The sequence below is a fragment of the Otolemur garnettii genome, unplaced genomic scaffold, assembly GCF_000181295.1.
Source record: "Otolemur garnettii isolate 467f Iridium unplaced genomic scaffold, OtoGar3 scaffold00027, whole genome shotgun sequence".
Taxonomy (NCBI): Eukaryota; Metazoa; Chordata; class Mammalia; order Primates; family Galagidae; genus Otolemur; species Otolemur garnettii.
In genome coordinates, this window is record NW_003852422.1 from 15721702 (window position 1) to 15741415 (window position 19714).

Here is a 19714-nt window from a genome sequence, read left to right on the forward strand (position 1 = left end):
GCTCAAGCGAGTCTTCTGCCTCTGCCTCCCAAGTAGCTGGGACCACAGGTGCCCGCCACAATGCCCAGCTATTTTTTGGTTGCAGCCGTCATTGTTGTTTGCCGGGCCTGGGCTGGGGATTCGAACCCGCCACCTTGGGTGTATGTGGCTGGCACCTTAGCCGCTTGAGCCACAGGCGCTAAGCCTCATTTTGTATTTGTTGACAGTTTTGGTTCAGTCTGGGCCTTGGAGCATAGAGACCTGTGTAAGCACTCGGCAGGGGCATAGGAGGAATGTCCTAGGGTGGCTTGCTGCCCCGGAAGGGTGGCGGAATTGCCAGCAGCCCCTGGACTGCCCACGTCTCCCAGTTCTCCCCACAGGCAGTGGGATGCTTAGTATTTACTCCAGTCCCATGAGCAGAACGCGGTGAAGGTGATCGATTTGTCATTTTATGCAAGAGACAGCACTGAGGTCACACACGTACCAGGCACTATTCTGAGTCTGTTCATTGCTCCTGCTAAACTGTGGTTCCTCCTGCATGCTGTACGTAATACAGAACAGGAAAGAAGGATGAGAGCCCACGAGAGACCAGGAAGGATAAAAGAAAAGGAGGAGAGAAAGAGAAGAGAGAGCCATAACCTTTTTTTAATACACATTGTCTTAGGTTCTTTCCATGGAAAGAATTCTAGCCAACTTCAACTTAAAACCAAATGTTGAGCATCTATGATTTTTCAGACACTGGGCTAAGACCCAACTCCTGCCCTGATCAATTAGGGGCGACAAACTGTGGATGCACAATGGTAGAGATGTATACATCTTCCCTAAGATATTCCCCAGAGAGGTACATTTATTGCAGAACCCAAAACATAATTGTTGTCAGAGATCAGATTTACTATTTCAAAGCACTGGCTGTTAAAATTTGCAAACACACCAAAAAATAAAAAATAATGGTACATGACAACTCCCATAACAGACTCAGTATAGCAGTCGGAGCAGCCCCTCCATTCTAAATTAAACAATACTTCAGCTATCAAGGAACCTAAGGGATTTTAAAAGTGAGTGCACCTTCCACCAGGAGCACCTGTCCCTGAGCCTTGCAGATCCCCATCGAGTGTAGCTGTGTATCCAGCCGCACGTGTGCTGTACTCCTGGAGAATCACTGCTTGAGCAGAGTTGCCCAGTGGTCATTATCCACTGCGAGCAGCAGGCACTGGAGAGCCTGGGCAGCCACATGTCTTGTTTAAAGGCACACCTGAGCTTCTTATTACTGTCTTAGCTGTTGGCACAATGTTTCAGGTTGCATCCGCCCACTCCTATCAGTGTCAGAAATGATCAGAGCTAATTTTCTAAAATGGTTCCTTCTAACTTATGTCTCTACTCCACACTCCCCTCCACCTTCACCCCCCGGGACTACTGCTACACTTTTTCCCCATGTAGTTTTCTCTGAAAAACAAAACATCCATTCATGGTACATTATGTATTGTAGCTAAAAGTTTTATATGAGCCAGACAATTTTTGAGCTAGAAGAATACCTTACCAGTCCCTGACTCCAGGTTTTCTTTTTGCCAGGGCAGGAAATAAGAGGCCCAAAGTAGGACAGTGATTTGTTCAAGTTCACTCAGCCAGTCTGTTGGCCTCCTCCATGTCACGTCCCTGCCTAGTCCGTCCTTTCTTTGTGTCTCTGTCTGGCTGCTTTACTGCACCCGGTGCTGCCAGGAGGGCCTCTCCCCGGCAGTCACTTCCTGGGCCTGTGCCCTCCCACAGTGTCTTTACCACTGCCCCTGCCACCCATGCAGCGTCATCTGGGCCTCTGAAGACATCTCTCGCTTCCTTCCACACCCTGTCTTGCTGTCAAACAGCCCAGGGCCCCAAACATGTTAAACAGTACGTTCAAACTGAACATAATACCTGCTAGCAATCCCAAAGTCTGTGCTCTAAAAATCTCTAACTCTCTTCTGATTTAACTGGCACCAGCCTTGGCCTCCAAGCAGCTGCACTAAAATAAACCTCTAATCTTCGACTTCTCTGGTTCGCTGACTCTCTGCATCCAGTTTCCCAGGAAGTCCTGTAGATTCGCTCTCCAACATTTCTTTAAAATCTGTCCTCACTTTTCAGTTCCCCTATGCTGTTTTAGACCCTCTTCATCCCTAGACTGAATTATTATTACAGCCTTTTTAACCACGTCCTATCTCTGCAATCTTTTCTTTCCAGTGCTTTACAGATGAGATTAGGTTCAGGTTTGAGATGAACCTAAGCCTGTCTAAGAATCTTCTGAACCAAGGATGGATGAAATCATTGCCTAGAGAGAAGCTGACACTGCATGATAGGAAATGGACTTGGGCCACAGGGGAAGGGCAGAACTAGTGAGGATGGGAGCCCCTTCTGTGCAGTCTGATACCTCTCTCTGGGGCAGTGGGCTGTGTATTTCTCTAGCTCCCAAATTTGTGTAAATCCTCTTCTCATTGTGCTGGGAGAACACGCTGTACTTCTGCTATGATGCTTTATGGCTCTGTCCCGTATTCTCCCTGGATGCACGTATCTGTTTCTCCCATGCTGATCGTCTTTGAGGGCTACATGTAAACCTTACTCATCCCCATGTCTCCTGTAACTCCCAGTTCAGGGAAGAGGCGGCTTCTGAGGCCCAGCAGCCTGGGCTCATGTCCCAGCTCAGCTACTAATTTGAACAAGTTATTTAAGTGCTCTGTGCTTCAATTTTCTCATCTGTTAAAAGAGGGTTGTTCAAATTAAATAATCTATGGAAGTTGCTTATCTTGGCATATAGAGTAAGCTCTCAGAAAAGAATACTAGTGCTGTCAAAGCAAAATGTTCTCTAGCTATGGATAATTGACAAGGAAGATTATAAACATTTACATGTCAAGGATCAGCATTGTGTAAGGCCCAGAGACCCCATGCACCACTGTTAACTAGAGCAAAATCCAGGCCACACCTGTCTGGGCCTCTTCTGGCTTACTTGCCTCCCACCTCAGCCTTTTTTCCACGGGTCTCCATCCTTTAGTCATCGTGGCTTTTGATGTGTATTAGCTCCTGTTACTAAAATCAAAAATAGCTTAAACGAGATGAAAGTTTTTTCTCTTATGCAAACTATCATAGGTCCTTAGCTCAGTGGGGAACAAGGTGACTGAACAGTGTCATGATCTCAGGTTCCTTGTGTGTGGATGAGGACCCAACACTGGGCCTCATGTTGTCCGAGACGGCTGCCACCGCCACCACAGTCCCAGTCCCACTCTGGGGAGGTGAGGAGGGGAAGGAGGTGGGCACGAGTCCCTTCCATTCGAGAGTATGACCTGGAAGTTGTGTACATCTCAGCCTTTCATACCCTGTTGGCCAGGCTAACTCACAAGTCCCCACCTGGTGGGATGAGTGGCTGGGAAGTGTTGCCTTTATTCTGGGTGTTATGTCCACAGCTGTAATTTGAGTTTCTGTTACTATAGAAAAGAAAGGGAAAGTAGATACAGGAAAATAGCTGTCTCTGCCACAATAGTGACCTGAAAGCGCAGCTGCTCTGGTTGATGTGGGGCCACCCGAGGAAAAAAAATTGAAGGCAATACTTAAAAACAAGTTTAAGGGTTATTTGCCTTAGAGCTCTGGTGCTAAGAAGAGTGCTTTTCTATTCCACCTTGGCAGTGAGAAGTTAATTTTTTTCTATTAGTTTTAAAATATAACATTTTCTTATTCTAGAGTAATAACCTGATAATTATAAAACATGTAGAAAACGCAGGCAAGCAAAATGAAAGCACTTAAAATGGCCACATGTTTGTAGTTGAGGCATCATGAGCTGAAAGGTGAGAGTTGAAAGCCTGAGGATGGACCCATCTGAAGAAGGGGGAGGAGTGAAGAAGCAATGCTGGACGGCAGAGAAAACCCCAAAGCAGAAGGCCAAGGCCACAGAGGGGCAGCCAGGAGGCTCTCAGGAATGTGTAGTCACCATGCAGGCTGACTTCGGGTCCCTGGCATTTCATGCACCATGCAGGGCTTGGAGATGTGATCTGCCTGATGAACGTGGTTGCGGCATCACCAGTAACCCCTCAGGCATTCCTAACACGCTTAGAGGTAAGGATAGCATCAGAATAAATAAGTGCCTAGGACCTTGGGCATCGGATCCACAATGTTACTGTCGACAGTGCCGGGGAGTAGTCTCCATTTCTCCATGCTCTATCTCTAGACGGTAACCCAGTGTAAGAATCACAGCTATTAGGGCTTTCAAAAATTAGCAGCTGTGGGAATAAGTGAGAGCAGAAATTGGTTGATTGATTTACAAATTGTCCTATAAGACCTTATCTAAAACAAATCTCTATCCAGTTATTTGAAATGTAAAAAATTAAGACTGGTGAACATCCTAGTACATGACACTGTAGTTTCCTAAAGCGATTTTTTAATGACTGCCATGTATTAGTTTGGGGTGACTTGGTTAAAAGCAGAATGGTTGAAACCTAATTGGTCACCGTAATGACTTGGTAAATCCAAAATGCAAACCTTCACCATCCAGGTTGGCTAAGTGAATCACGATGGGTGTGGTCATGACTGTACAGTCATGTTCAGTCATGAATGTTACTCTGTAACCATTTTCAAAACCAGAAGTTTCTGAAGTCATTGACAAACCTGACATTAGAAATGTACCTAAAGGCTGAGAAAAATAGTGATCCTTTGATTATTTCCTTAAATTTTCTCTTGTTACAAAATCAATCCATGCTCATTGTTGAAAAACCAGAAAATACACACAAAAAGAACGCGAGGAGCACCTGTTAGCAGATAAGGAGAGCCACTTGTCAGTGACGTGAGTCCTTAACCTAGTATATTTTTTAAAGCAACAGCAAATATCTTACTACTTACATATACATACATGTGTAGACATAGACAATTTTATTTTTTGTGAAGATAATATAAAACCTAACATTTTTCAATTTTTCTTTTTTTTCCTTACACTTGCTCCTACGTTCCATTGTCATCTAAATTAGGGAAAAGTCACCAGCAAATGACGTAGTGACGGTTGATGAAGGGAAAACTCATGTAAGGAAGTGAAGGAAGGGAGGGGATTGGCGGGTTGGAGGAGAGGCGGCCTGTGCTAGGTGTGGCAGTGACACAGCTGCAAAGGGGAAGTCCATCAATCCAAGGTTCTTGTTCCCAAAGCCCCTCTGGACTCTGGCCATCTGTGTGCTGAGAACCTGGATTGACCCTGTGAGTCTGAAGCACGCGAATATGCCAAGGAGCCAGACTGTCAGGACAGCATGAAAAGGTAGCCACGTGTGTTCTCAGCTTTGCAGCGTGAGCTAGTGCTGGCATGGCCTCCAAGTTCCTGAGCCAGAGTTCAGTAAACAGAGACCTGATCACGTGCACCTAATCATTGAAATGGACATGACATTGACCATGAGAAGGTGGAATGCTTCAGTATTCTGAGACGGTTTCACTTCTGTGAGCTAATAAAATCATCTCTGAGCTGGACTGGACATGATGGACACACAGATGATTGAGACGCGAGTTTCTATGTTGTTTTCAGGGAGTACCTGACACTCACTTAAAGTCAGACCTGACGGGAGCTGTGGCAGAGTCTGCCTGCCTCCTCTGCTCTGTAGCACCCATGGTGTCCTGGGGCAGGGAGGGTGTCATGTGGGCACATGGCCAGAGCAGCAGATTTCATCTTATATTTTCCACTGAATGTAATGTACGCCAGCATTTACTAAGCTTTTTATGCATTTAGCTCTTACCCCAAGCCTATGAGGTAGACACTGTTACGCTCCCATTTTACAGATGAGCAAACTGGACCAGCATGACTCAATGTCAATTATCTGAGGCCCACAGCTGGAAAGTAGCAGAGCCTGGAATCCAACCTGGAAGTACATCGCTAAGGCCCAGGGCGCAAACCTCCAGCTATTCCGTCTTTGGAGGAGGCATATAATAAATATTCGTTCAGTGAAGAAATTATCACTTCTGGCCTTGGAATATACACCTTCTGGTTGTTACCATCTAAGAATAACTTTTTATTTATTTATTTATTTATTTTTATAATTGGAACAGCTGAAACTCAGAGGCTGCCAGGATCAGGCTTTTAGTGATTAGAGGAATGACGTCAGCTGCCTGGCTTCCTCATTGCTCATTGTGTGTATGGCGAAAAAATACATGACATTTACCACTTTAACCACCACGCCTGTGTGAGTCCTTTCGATTCCTTTGTGTGCACATCCAGTAGAGGCGTTACTGGATCATACTGTAATTCTGTGTTTTTTGTTTTTTTTTTTTTTTTGAGGAGCTGTGATGCCATTGTCATCCTTCCATTTTGACCATCAGTAATTGTGTGAATATTGGCAAGTTCTGCCTAACATGTCCCCATGATGCTCTTCATAGTGTCACCAAGATTCGGTCAGAATAAGCTTACATGTAAATAAATAAGTGTGGGGCTATTTTTAGCTTACTCTTAGTTTTTCTTTTTTAAGACAGAGTTTTACTGTGTCTCTCTGGGGTAGACTGTGTGGCGTCATCATAGTTCACAGCAACCTCAAACTCTTGGGCTTGAACAACCCTCTTGCCTCAGCCTCCCCAGTAGTGTCCACAACAATGCCCAGCTAGTTTTTTCTATTTTTAGTAGAGGTGGGGTCTTGCTCTTGCTCAGGCTGGTCTTGAACTCCTGAACTCAGGCAATCCACCTTCCTCAGCCTCCAAGAGTGCTAGTATTATAGTTGTGAGCCCCTGAGCCCTGACTGTGTTTAATTTACTCTCTTTTTACAGTTTTTTCAGGTTAGTTGAGGGTACAAAGAATTAGGATACAATGTTTGCAGTTGTTAGGTAAAGTCCCTCTTATAATGTGTTCCACCCCCAAGAGGGGTGCCATACACCTCAACATTGTGCCCATTAGGTGGAAGCATACCCCTCCCCTTGCATACCCCTCCCCCTCTCTCCTCCCTTCTCCCCTACCTCATTTCCCCACCCCGCGCCTTGAATTGATTTGAGTTTTTCTCTTATGTGGGTATTAGATCGTCTACTGGCTTCATATTAGAATTGAGTACTTTGGATTCTTGCCTCTCCATTCTTGTGATACTTTACTAAGAAGAATGTGTTATGGCTGCTCTAGTAAACACGATATTGTTATACTTGCCCAGAAGGAGCACTCTTTATGGTTAAAAGGCTGGAGCCAAGCTCACCCAGATGGGAGGTGAGTCATTTTATTCAGTTCTGTTGTCAGGGCATCTCCTGTAAAAGGAATTCTAAGAAGCTCTCACAAAGTCATGCAAAGCTCAATAAAGATTTCAGCAAGGGAAGAAGGAAGAGAGGAAAGGTTCTTTAAAGAAATTCAGGATGGCTTTTAAAGCCTCAGCCCTTTTAAGTCAGCCCTGGGGGAGCATCCCCTTCTGTGCACTTCCTGGCAGGAGCTTCTCCTGGACTCCCTTCTCAGGCATGCCCCAGTAGGCTTAAAATGATGAAAATAAGTTATATAAGTTGGGTTTTCCAGTTTTTAAATCTCGTATGTCTTCATTTAGTACTGAGTGGTTGAAAATGTGAGGAAGTCACCATCTCATTTGCCTTCAGGAGCTGTCATCAAAAGGGGTTTGTTGTCTGGAATGAAATATGAAATTGAAGGGATTCTGGAAAGATGTCCGGAAGATCTGTGCACCTGACTGGGTTTATCTACTGGTGGGCAGAGTCCACTCAGTTTTTGGCTTGGTGTCCCAGAATCTTGAACTTCTTGGGTACAGTTTTCCAAAAGAATATAACTCTTGCTTTTTGCAGCCATAGGCAAAGGCTATAGGCGACCTGCTTCTCACCAGCTTCCAGATCAGCTTGCTGTCTTCTGGCCTTTACTTTCCTCAATAGCTCCTGTGTCTACTTTCTAAGCCTCGCTGAGGTTCTGCAGAGTGGGCTGGTTGCCTCTCCACACTCACCTCATCCAGAGGCTCTTAGGGTTGAAGTTACTCTGCTCATCCGTATCACACTCCATCCTTCCATCCACTTGCTGTAACCAGATGTTTGTTCAGGGTTAGAGACGGCTCCTAAATCTATACGGCATGGGGGGTTGCATTTTCATTCTTGATTTTATTACTTGGGGTTAACTTGTAAAAGAAGAAAGGAATAAAAATATTCTTTTCCATCACCTTGACGTCAGAAGTTTCTCCCCCAGTCCTTTTCCCCCTGCCATTTAGTTTTTAGAAGAAGAGACATGTCTGCCACTGAATGGGAGCTGGAAGAGAGATGAGTTTTCTTGTTGTGTTCATAAAGCTATAGGGAGAACGCTATTCTGACCTTGAACCAGCCCCTGTGCTGGGCACCTTTATTCTATTATCTGTAATCTGGGCAATACTTCCTTAAGGTGAGTATAATCTATTCATGTTTTACCCTTGCGGATGCTGAGGCTCAACAAGTTGAAGGAATAACATGAAAACAGCACACTGTACCCCAGGATTGCGTTAATGTACACAGTTATGCTATAAGAAATTTTAAAAAAATTTTTTTAAAGTTGAAGGAATGAGACGAAGGTCATATCCCTAACCCCTTAAATATCACAGCCAGAGTTATAAACCACTTTTGCTTGACTCCACAGCCAGTGCACCATCCACTACATGTGAACTCTAAAATACTCTTTTAAAAAGTGTGATCCTCTTTCACTTAAAAAAAAAAAAATCTAATATAACTGGTACACGAATGGGCTGCGAGGCAAGGGAAACCCTAAATAAAATTTACCCTTGTGTTGCAGCAAGTATTTAAAGATTTGTCAACTAATTCATTTGACATTTCAAAATCTTTTCTAGTCCCCTCCATAGGCAGTTTTAAAAATGTCTTTTCTGGGCTGTAATCTAACAGTCAGCAGACGTTGGATGCTCTCTCTGTTACCTTCATTTTCCCGATTTAGTTTTTCCTTCCAAAAGCTCTCATGCACCTGGCTGGTAAGATGTATTTCTGGCTGCATCATTTTCATTTGACTTTTTTTTTTTAATACGCATTAATACTGCAGGGCCCCGGAGGGAGACCTCCTCAGACTTTCTTGATTACCAGATGTCACTCTTTCTATGTAACAACCATCTAATCACCGCTGTCTTTTGCCAAGAAATGAGAAAAGTATTTGTATTTGGAAAAACCAAGCTACAACATGTGAAGCGTTCTAAGAACAACAGCCTTCCCAAAATCCATATGGGCTTTTCCCATCTCAGTTTATTTTTCTTAAAGATAACAGCCACACAGTATTTGTAGTTAGGCTTAACAAGCGTCCGTGCGGTATTTCACTTTGGCGTTTTCGACTTCATTATACATCAATTACATTGTAAGTAATCATTGAAACGATGTAACATGTACAGCCAGTGTTTATTTTTTATACTTTGGAGTATCTCATTATTTATTTTAAATGGTGATTTATGATTGATGGGTATTTAACTTGCAAAATAATGTATTCCCAGGAGCTCTGGGGAAGACAGAACAATGCACCAGAGTCTCAAACTCCCTTCCTTGAGCAGAAAGCTGGGGTTAGTTATGCAATTAAGACAGAAACCCAAAGAAGAAGTGAATTCTAACCTTAGCAGGTATTTAAATAAGGCATGCTCTTCCTGAAACTTAGATCTTCTCCCAACAGAGTTCTATAGCCTTTTGAAAACATATCAAATTCCTTCATTGTCATTTAATTTTATTAAAAGGCAAATGACAGGTTGCTTCTGGCTCTACCTTGTGTCTGGTCCATAAGACCTTGAAAGGCTCCAAAAGGTCGAGTGCCCAAGTTTAATGTCTTTGATTCGGAAAGAGAGATTGTAAGGATCATATTCACTTGTGTGGATGTTAAGATGCCCTGGAACATCTCAGAGGTTATATCTAAGCTGCAGTACTTAAACAGACACAGATAAAACCATATGTTTAAACGTGGTGTTAGACATGAGACTTGCCTATCAAAAACACATGGGTTTTTTTCCTCCCTTATCTGACTTTCTCATGAATCACTTGAATTTCAAGTCATCTAGTGCACTGCTCTTCCTCTTAGAGGATCATGTAGGACAGTCTCAAGTAATTCAGTAAGTAATGATGTCAGGTTTGCGATTAATGCTCTACTAAGCCCATTTTCTCTCTGGTTGTTAGGATCCTGGTCTTTCTTAAACCACAGAAAACTAGGCAGAGTTTAAGTTTCACTGAGTGCAAAGATAGATCCTGTCCCTCTGCTACCAACAAGCATCATCATCAGACATTTCTATCCTCATGGGCTTTTCTTGGCATATATAATTATAATTTAGTTGGCGATGTTGGAAAATTATGTTTAATGAGAAAACTCTGGGCATTACCACACGTCATCTGTATTAGTTAATTAGGTGGGTGGATGAATAATGTCCTATGAACATAAAATGTGCCTTCAAATTAATCTTTATTAGGAGGACAAGTGCAGGCAAGCAAATCATGAGGGAAGGGGTAACCTTACCTTTTTCACTCAAGTCCGTTTCAGGAGCATCTGAAATATCACTGTTATCATAACAAAACTTCACTTACTTGCTTTGAGACTACCTGCTTTAAGATTCTATCACAGTTGAGCCACATGTGACAAATTTTGCAGAGGGGTGACAAATTTTGCAGAGGGAACAATGAAGTGGCTATCTATACCCAACTGGGCTTCAATATCGTCTTTTATCAAATCTGACTTCTATAAATTTAATGAATCTTTTACAAATTTTTTTTAAAACTTTAAAATCATGGATTTAATATAATGTTTGTAAATGTTTATTTTAAGAAATTGCTTAAAGTTTCTCTCTTTTCTCTTTTTTTATTAAATCATAAGTGCATAGATCATGTATACATTAATGCATGTATGGGGTACAGTGTGTTGATTTCATATAGAATTAGTGTGTACATCACACTGGTTAATATAAACCTCATCTCCTTTACTTACTTATTGTGCTAAGACATTTACTCTATACTTAATAAATCCAGCAAGTACCCTTGCATTATAAAATGTCTCTTATGGATGAATTCACCTTACAGACCAGGCACACAAATGGACTGACACAAGCTGAGCATCTCTAATCCAAAGATCCAAAACATTTCAAAGCAAATGCTCATTGGAACATTTCATGTTTTAGGTTTTTGGATTAGGGATTCATGTTTTTCTTTGGGTTATTTCCCTTTAGCCCTAAGAACTTCCTGTAGCATGCTTTATAGTACAGGTCTGCTGGTGATGAATTCTTAGTTTTCTTCTATCTGAAATGTCTTTATTTCGTCTTCATTGTTGAAGGATGTTTTTTGCTGGATATAGGCTTCTGGGTTGAACAAGTTTGCTCTCTGAGCACCACTGTCTTCAGGTTACTGTAGTCTTTCCATGAGAAGCTCATAGCCATTAAAATCATTCTTTCCCTGTATATAGTGTGAAATTTCTCTCTGCTCATAGGATTTTATCTTTGGTTTTCAATAGTATGATTATGTCTCGAGGCATTTTGTCTACGTGGGCATTTAACCCACCATTTGCTACCATTCTTTAATCTGTAACTTTGTGTCTTTCACTAAATTAGGGAAGTTTTCAGCTATTGGTTTTTCAAATATATTTTTCTGTTCCATTCATTCTTTCCTTCTGAAACTCCAAATACCACACATCAGACCTTTGATACCGGCACACAAATCCCTGAGTCTTTGCTCATTTTGTCTTTTTCTTCTCCCTCTTCTTCAGATCTGATAATTTCCACTAAGGTATTTTCAAATTCACTAATTCTTTCCTGCATTCTCTGGCATCATCTCTCCATTCTTCTGTTAAACACATCCAGCAAGCTTTTTACATTTTCAGATATATCTTTTAGTTCTAGAATTTCCATTTTGCTCTTTTAAGTTTCTGCACTGAGATTTACTGTTTTTAATTCATCAGAGGTGTATTTTCCTTTCTGTCATTGAACATAGTTAAGTAGCTACTTTGAAGTATGCTGATTCCAACATGTGGATTATCTTGGAGTGTGCCCCATCCGATCACCTTCTCTCTCTCTCATTTTATTTATTTATTTATTTATTCATTTATTTTGTAGTTTTTTGGGGTTTTTGGCCGGGGCCAGGTTTGAACCCACCAGCTCTGGTATATGGGGCTGGCGCCCTACTCCTTTGCGCCACAGGCACTGCCCTCACCTTCTGTCTTGAGAAGGGGCTGCATGCTTTGTTGTAGAGACCCTGCATCTTGCTGTTTCCATTCAGAGTATACATGTTTTTCTTCCAGCAGGCAGTTAATTTGGTTAAGCTACAAGTGAAAGCTCTGACTGTGACAGGTGGCAGCTCAAGCCCTCCTCCAGCCCCTTTGACCTTAGCTCAGTATTTTTGGTGTGCTCCTCCCACACTTGGCTCAGAAGTCAGCCAGAGACAGGGCAGAGCTCATACACAGAATTTGGGGCTCTCCTTCTCTAGCCTTGACCTTTCCAGGTTTCCCCCTCAATTTCTCATGGTCAGGGTTGCCCAAGCTTTGTCCCCTGCTCAGACCAAACTAATGCTGCTGATTAAGGTTTAGATTCCCCAGGACACATGGTTACTGTGATCTGCTTTTAGGCTGAAGCCCTAAAAACAGAAAATTTACCGTGTCAGTCCCTCAGTCAAAATTTCAGCTCTTCTCCCCAATCTTCCCACTTTTATTCCCTCTCCAGAGCCTTCAAGTAGCCCTTTTCTTCTTTTTAGTTAGTCCAGAATGTCTAGTTGACATCTCTAGGAGGCTTGGTCTGTTAGGAGTTAAAGACTCCTACACCCGGCATAATCTCTCCAGGGGAGGTTTGCATTTTGAAATGGCACCATTTCCCTCATGCAGCACAGGTATTTTTTTAAAAATCACTCAAATGGAAATCATAATGCTTGTTTGGGTCCTAGTCTCAGTAACAGTTGGCCACCTAATTATTGGTATGATTAGTAATTATTATATTGTAATTAGTCCATAATTATAGTTAGTTAATTGTTATAATTAATAAGACATGGTGCTTTTTGGCCTGTAGGTAGAAAGACCTGGCCATCCTTAAACATTCATACTTTATAGTCTTTTAATTCAGTATCTTGAAGTCTCAGAGTTAATTTATTTAATAGCATTCAAAGGCATTTCATATATTATGTGGCAGAAAGGATAACCTGGTGTTTGAAGACATAGTCACATGTTAACGTGTATGAGTTGCGTGCTTTTATTCAGATTGCCTTAAAAATGCTCCACCCCTACTTTGCTTTATGCTTTAGTTTTTCCTAGGCACAAGTTTTTTCATTCAAAAATAATAACTGGAAAGAATTTTACTTTTAATTTAACATCACCTTTAAGAAGTTTTTTGTTTGTTTGCCTCTTAGGAAAAAGTGCTGCAAAGGATATAAATTTGTTCTTGGACAATGTATTCCAGAAGGTATGTAACGTAACAGATGATGTCGTCTCTCTTTATTAGCACGTAATCATTAGACATCCGTAGAGATGGACACGGAATGTAGGTGTGGCATCTGCGTCTGATTATTTGTATAATTCTTTTTTTTTGGCATTAAATTCTTCTGATGCCAATTTCATTAGCTGTAGCATGCTCAGTCTAAATCATTACATGATGTGCACACACACCGAGTCATTCTTATACAGCTTAATAGGCTATAATTCCCAAAGTGGCATTTCATACACAATTAGGACACAGTCCTCCTCCCTGACTCTCCACTTGCTTTCTCTACCTGCTCTTCACGTGCTAATCTTTCAGCCCTTTTGTGGCAACATCAGTAAACACCATCTGAGTGCTCAGCCCAGCTTTGAAGAGACAAAGCAATGTGAGACACAGGTCCCGCCCTCAAGGGGCGTATGTTAGAATTGAAAGGGGACGTGGATTGTACGGAATCCAGTATATCGGGATTTTAATCATGTGTCCACATCCTACTAGCTATGACCTTGGGAAAGTTAACTTTCTCAGCCTTAGTTCTTATGGGCAAGCGTTAGTACTTGGGACACATGGCTGCTTTAAGAATTTGCCACATGTTCAAGTACTTGGAAAGAGGCTGGTTCTTATTAAGTGCTTGATAAATGGTGGCTGTTGTCAGTGCTGCTGCTGTTAATAGTAACTGCAGTACGTGCACTAGGGACACTCAGTGAAGCGAGCGTTAGAGGGGAATGCAGCACAGAGGACCAGGCCAGTCAGAGGCGGTCTCAGAAATGAGGGCAGACTTGAGCCCAGATTGTCAAGAAAGGCCGCCCAGGACTCTCACAAGTGGAAGGAAGAGTGCTGCCGAGAAAGCACCAAGGACTGCTTGGAGATCATGGCCTTGGTTTGCTCAGGGCTATTATGGCACGGGGAGGGATGGGTGGGAAATGCGAAATCATGTTCTTCACTATTGTCTAATTAGCCAGGTCTCTGCAAAAGATCTGGAGCTCAGCCAAGCTTATTTTATTGCATTATCGCAGAGAGCAGTTTGGGGGTTTTTTTGTTTGTTTGTTTGTTTTTTCACTCAGCCATAGATGAGCCCCTCCTGTTTGTTGCTCTGTTCCATGAAAGGATGGGAGAGTTCATTGAACCATAGCTGTGACCTATGAGAAAGCAGCCATCGGCACCTCCACTTCACACATGATGGTTGATGTAGCCTTGGGTCTCTCTAAGTCAAATTTTTCTGTGCCAGCCAGTTCCTTTGGTTAGTGCATGGTGGAAACAACCACAAAAGTCGAAATAATTGCATTCCTTTGCAGGCCAGCTTGTCCCCATCACCAGCTGCGTCCTTTATATTGCAGTGGGCAGATACCAAAGACAATCAAGTTTAGGTCAAGCAATTTAAGATCCTAATTAAAGGCCTTGTCTGGCTTAATTAAAAGCACATTACATGGATGCCACATACTTAGAGTTTCTTCGAATGTTAGGTACTGTGGTTTCAAACGTCTAGGCCTAAAACTAGTCTCCCTCACCCTAAGCTGAGACTACGGCACCTATATAATTAATATAACCCAGACCTGAGTATCTTCAGGAAATGATACAGATGTTGCTTTGCCAATAACTCACTCTCTGTTCAATGGCTTTTCACTAGAACACTTTTTTAGAGGTGATTTGTTTTAATCTTGTGAGAACAAGTCAGTGATTTTTTCTTTTACTGAAGGTCTCTTCAGTTATAAAAAGATTTCTATCACCTAAGAATACAAAGTACAAATGCAGGATTTTAGAAAAGATTGCAGACATGTGTCAGGGTTCTCCAGAGAAACAGAACCAATCGTACCAATGGTGTGGGTATATGGAGAGAGAGGGAGGGAGGGATTCAGTGGGACTGAGTGAGAGATTGAGATTTTTTTTTAAGGCATTGACTCATAAGATTGTGGAGATGAGAGTCCAAAATCTTCAGGGTAAGCCATAGGGTAGAGACCCAGAGAAGAGATGGGATTCAAGTCTCTAAGCCTTGGGGGAATTAGGGTTTTTTCCTAAAAGTAAGGTCTTCGCCAGATTGGATGAGGCCCACTCACATTATGAGCAGTCATTTGCTTTACTCAAGGCCTACTGATTTAAATATTAATCTCATTTTTAAAATACCTTTGTAGAAGTATCCAGAATGTTTAACTAAATATCTAGGCTTTGACCTAGTCAAGTTGTCACATAAAATTAATCATCACAAATCTATGCCTTGTTTAATTGGGCACATATGTCTCCTTAAACTACATTTAACATCCAAATAAAGACAATAACAAGGTCATACATCCACTTAACATTATATAAGGATCCTGGGTGAAAATGCATGATTAACCCAAGGACACAAAGTTCTTGACACACTGTAATTCAAAGTCTGTGATATGAAGTTAACAATACTTAAATACTATGATATAAAGCTGATGCACCCTATGACACGTGGTAATGGGATAAGAGGGAAGAAAACAAAGATTTGCACATGCATCCACATAGATTCATAAAAACGTACTCATGACAATTACAGTGCTTTTTTTTTTCCTGTAACTGGTCACATGGTCACAGCTGGTATTTATAACTACCACCTCCTACTAACCTTTTCTGTATTTCCTTTGCTCTCAGCAAGCATCTCACCTGGTTGTGGTTGGTTCTTTCCCTGGTAAGGTGACCCAAACCTTCATTTCTGAGGGATCTGAGACTTGACTTCTGCTTAAACTGGGTCATTGAGGTTTTCTGTGACTTTAATCGCAGAGCTTGGTGGTGCTAAGGGACAACCTCTAAGGCGTTTCTTGCATTCTAGAAATACTCCTCCTGACCTCCACTGTGGAAGTGCTAGTATGGTTTCCCCGTGGCAGTCAGGCTTAATCCTCCCAGCCGAAACAGTAATTCCTTTTTTGCTGGTTGGTGCCGAGGCATGAGGATCCCTAAGTGTAGGTGGTATTTTAACTTTTAGTTCACTGGAATCGTTGTTTCTCCTTTTGAGAAGCATTTCCCCATTTGGCACTAAGACCATTAGGCCAGCAGAGTAGAAAGCCGTGGAAACAGGAAGCAGAAATTTTGCCAGTGGATCACTAGAGAGAGGTACCAGTGGTGCCACACCCATTTCTACCCCTTGATTCCCGGACCTGTGAGTCCTGCTAATGGTAGAACCACATCATCTGTTGGACACTGATTCAGAGCATAGACCTCTTCCTGTGAACCATGCCTAGGATTAACTGTCAGGGTACAATGGCCTAGCCAAAGTGATACACAATATTAACCGTCAGAGATGACAAAAAAAACCCCAAGAGTTTATAAATACATATGCTAAGTAATAAGTGGGAGCAGCAGTTTTTATAATGTTGCTGCTTCCTATTCACTGTTTGAAGTCAGGGTTCAATGAACTATGGGCTATGGGCTGAGTCCAGCTACCACCTGATTCTATAAGTTTGATTGTGACACAGTCAGACCTACCACTTGAGTACTGTCTATGGCTTCTTTGCAGTACAGCAGAGGACTTGGATAGTTGCAGTAGACATCTGCAAGGCCAGAATGTTATCTGGCCCCTTTACAGAAAAATTTGCTGCCCCCTGGGGTGATATCTTGATTGGCCAGGTGATAGGATGATCAGACTTCTTTTAGTTCAGCAATTATTACTTGAGCATAAACTGTGGGAAGGGAGTAGTGCCAGTGACTCCAGGGTCACAGTCCCTGCCGGGTGGCCAAACAGTCAGCAAAACTAGCAGCAGAGAGCAAGGAAAGCTTTCCCCGTGCACTCAGCACTGTGCTTGCTGCCTCACTCAGCCTGACCTTCACAATAGCAACAAGAAATGAGTGTTATTGTAATCTTCATTTTACCAGTGAGGAAACGGAAGTTTAAAGAATCCAAGAACATGGAGAGTAGCAGAGTTGGCCCCAGAACTCTGTGCTACAAAGCTATGGGCCTCCTAGAATAGGGCGTGGCACAGAGCAGGCACTCGATAAATACAGCAGAGCATGTGAGTAAAAGAAGTGTAGAGTCCTGTGAGTGTTGACAGGATAGATAAACTTAACTCTGTTGAGACTGAGAAAGGCTTCTTGAAGGATGGCATTTACGTTGGCACTTGTTAAACTGCCCAGAATAAGAGCACATGTAAAGTCCAAAGAGTAAGAGTGGAGCAGTGGGTTGCAATGTCATCAGAGGTGAAAATAGAATAAAATCCCAGAGGTGAGAAGGCATGGGCACAATGAAGGATGAAGTAAAAGAGAGTTTAGTCTTGCTATCGCGTAGGGAGCTCAGAGCTAAGTCTTAAGATTAGAAAAGTCTTAAGGGATATAATGCAGACCTCAAAGGCAAGAGTGATCTGTTTGATGTTGATTAGGGTATAGTTTAAAGGTGACATACACAGAGCTCTGCTTTGGGAAAGTTAGCCTGGCAGTGACATGCAGAATGGATTTAAGGAGTGAGACTCTTGGGATGGAGATCCTGTTTTATTTCTAAAGATCTGAGTTAGAATGATGCCAAGTGAAATAGGCCAGAGAGGATAGAAAGGAATTATAAAAATAAAAGCTGCATAACTGAAAGCTGATGGACTCTGGGAAACAAGCATCAGAAAGGACTATAAGTCAATTTATTAACCTTGCCTCCTACAGAAACTACACAAAATAGGGGAGGAAAGAGATTCATAAAAGACATAAACCCACAAGGACAAAGAACAGAGAAGAGAAGATAATAGCAACAAATTTTGGAAGCTGGAGGACAAGATGGGAGGTTGCAAATAGCAAAGCGGGAGAGGTGAATTTTTAGGTAGCATCAGGAAAAACTAAGGAGTAGTCCAGTTTATGCCAAAACAAGTAATAATCAATAAAACTAAAAATAAACTGGAAGTATGGATGAAAGTGATGTCAAAAACAGAAGGATTGACTAAAAATCTATAAAATGTCTCCTCCACACAGAATATTGCCTCTTTCACAACCAGGCAGAAGACTAAAGGTATATTTTCTGAGAGAGGACATGAGAAGCTTTTGAGACTGGGAGAGAGCCAAGATGAAACTAAGGGCTCAATACTGAAAGTGGAGGGATTCTGTAAATGCTTACACATTGAGTATTGACTTTACTCTCATGCAAGGACTTGGACATTCTAAACAACTGATGAAAAAAAGTCTTAAGGAAAATGTCATTGGAATGTACCAGTCAAGTCACGTGCACTGAAGTCTAGAGTTTATAAAATCTACCATATGCAAAGAGCTTCTCTATTTAGCTATGTTTACTGTTCAACAAGTAAACTAGCATTGATATCCAAGGATATCAACATTAAAGGGAAGTCTTCAGAGAGAACATACAGGGAACAGGATCCTTAGAGAAAACACAAAGTACACAGAAGAAAACATCAAGATAAGTACCATTTTATACCTCAGAGAGATTATAAAGATGACATAATATCTATGAAACAAAAATACGGTATCAATAAAATGGAACATTAAAAGAAGAAATAGAGAATTCTTGGGAATTAAAAACACGACAACAAAATGAAAACAGTAAAAGGATTTGGAAGATGAGATTGAGTAAAATTTCCAAGAACTAGTGCAAAAAATCAAAGAAGTTAAAAATGAGACTATTAGAGGAACATTCCAGGCAATGTAGCATCCAGATAATTAAGGGTTCTACACAGAGGGAACAAAGATGAAGTTATTACAGATATAATCCAAGAAAATTCTCCAGAATTGAAAAATACGAATCTTAGATATAAGGGGCTTACCAAAGATTAAAATAGTCCCACAGAAAGGCACCATTGTGAAATTTTAGCACACTAGGGATAAAGCGTCCTAAAATTTTTCAGAGAGGAAAAATGAGTCATACAAGATCAAGAATTAGAATCTCAGAGGACTTGTTTATAGAAATAGTGAAAGCTGGAAGACAATGGAGCATGCCTTCAGAAATCTGAGGTAAAGTTTTCCCACCTAGAATTATATATGCAGACTATTAGTAATCATTAAGTGTTAACAAAAGATATTTTTATACATGAATGATCCTAAAACTTTCCCCTCTGTTGTGACCCTTCTCAGGAAGCTGTAGGAGGATGATGCTCCACTGACAGAAGGGAGTGAACAGTGAGAGAGGGAGATGTGGGATTCTGGGAGGCCGAGGCAAGTGGATTGCCTGAGTTCCGGAGTTTAAGACCAGCCTGAGCAAGAGATCCCATCTCTAAAAAAGAAAAATAACCAGGCATTGTGGCGGGCAGGGCACCTATAGTCCCAACTACTTGGAGGCTGAGGCAAGAGGATGGCTCGAGCCCAAGAGTGTGAGGTTGCTGTGAGCTATGACACCACTGCACTCTACTGAGGGCAACAAAGTGAGACTGTCTCAAAAAAAAATTATAAAATGTCTAATGTGTTAGGGATGTTAAGAAGAGATTTGCAATACTAGGGGAGTTTCTAGGATGAAGGATCGATTTCATCCG

General features: G+C 41.8%; 1 protein-coding gene across 1 annotated transcript in view; it reads left to right on the forward strand.

The window, feature by feature from the left end:
* CCBE1 (collagen and calcium binding EGF domains 1) overlaps positions 1–19714 on the forward strand; it is a 212080-nt gene that overhangs the window by 162742 nt on the left and 29624 nt on the right. Inside the window, exon 3 of the mRNA XM_012804284.2 lies at positions 13240–13292. Within this exon, the coding sequence (XP_012659738.1) occupies positions 13240–13292 (53 nt within the window). The remainder of the gene's footprint in view (positions 1–13239; positions 13293–19714) is intronic.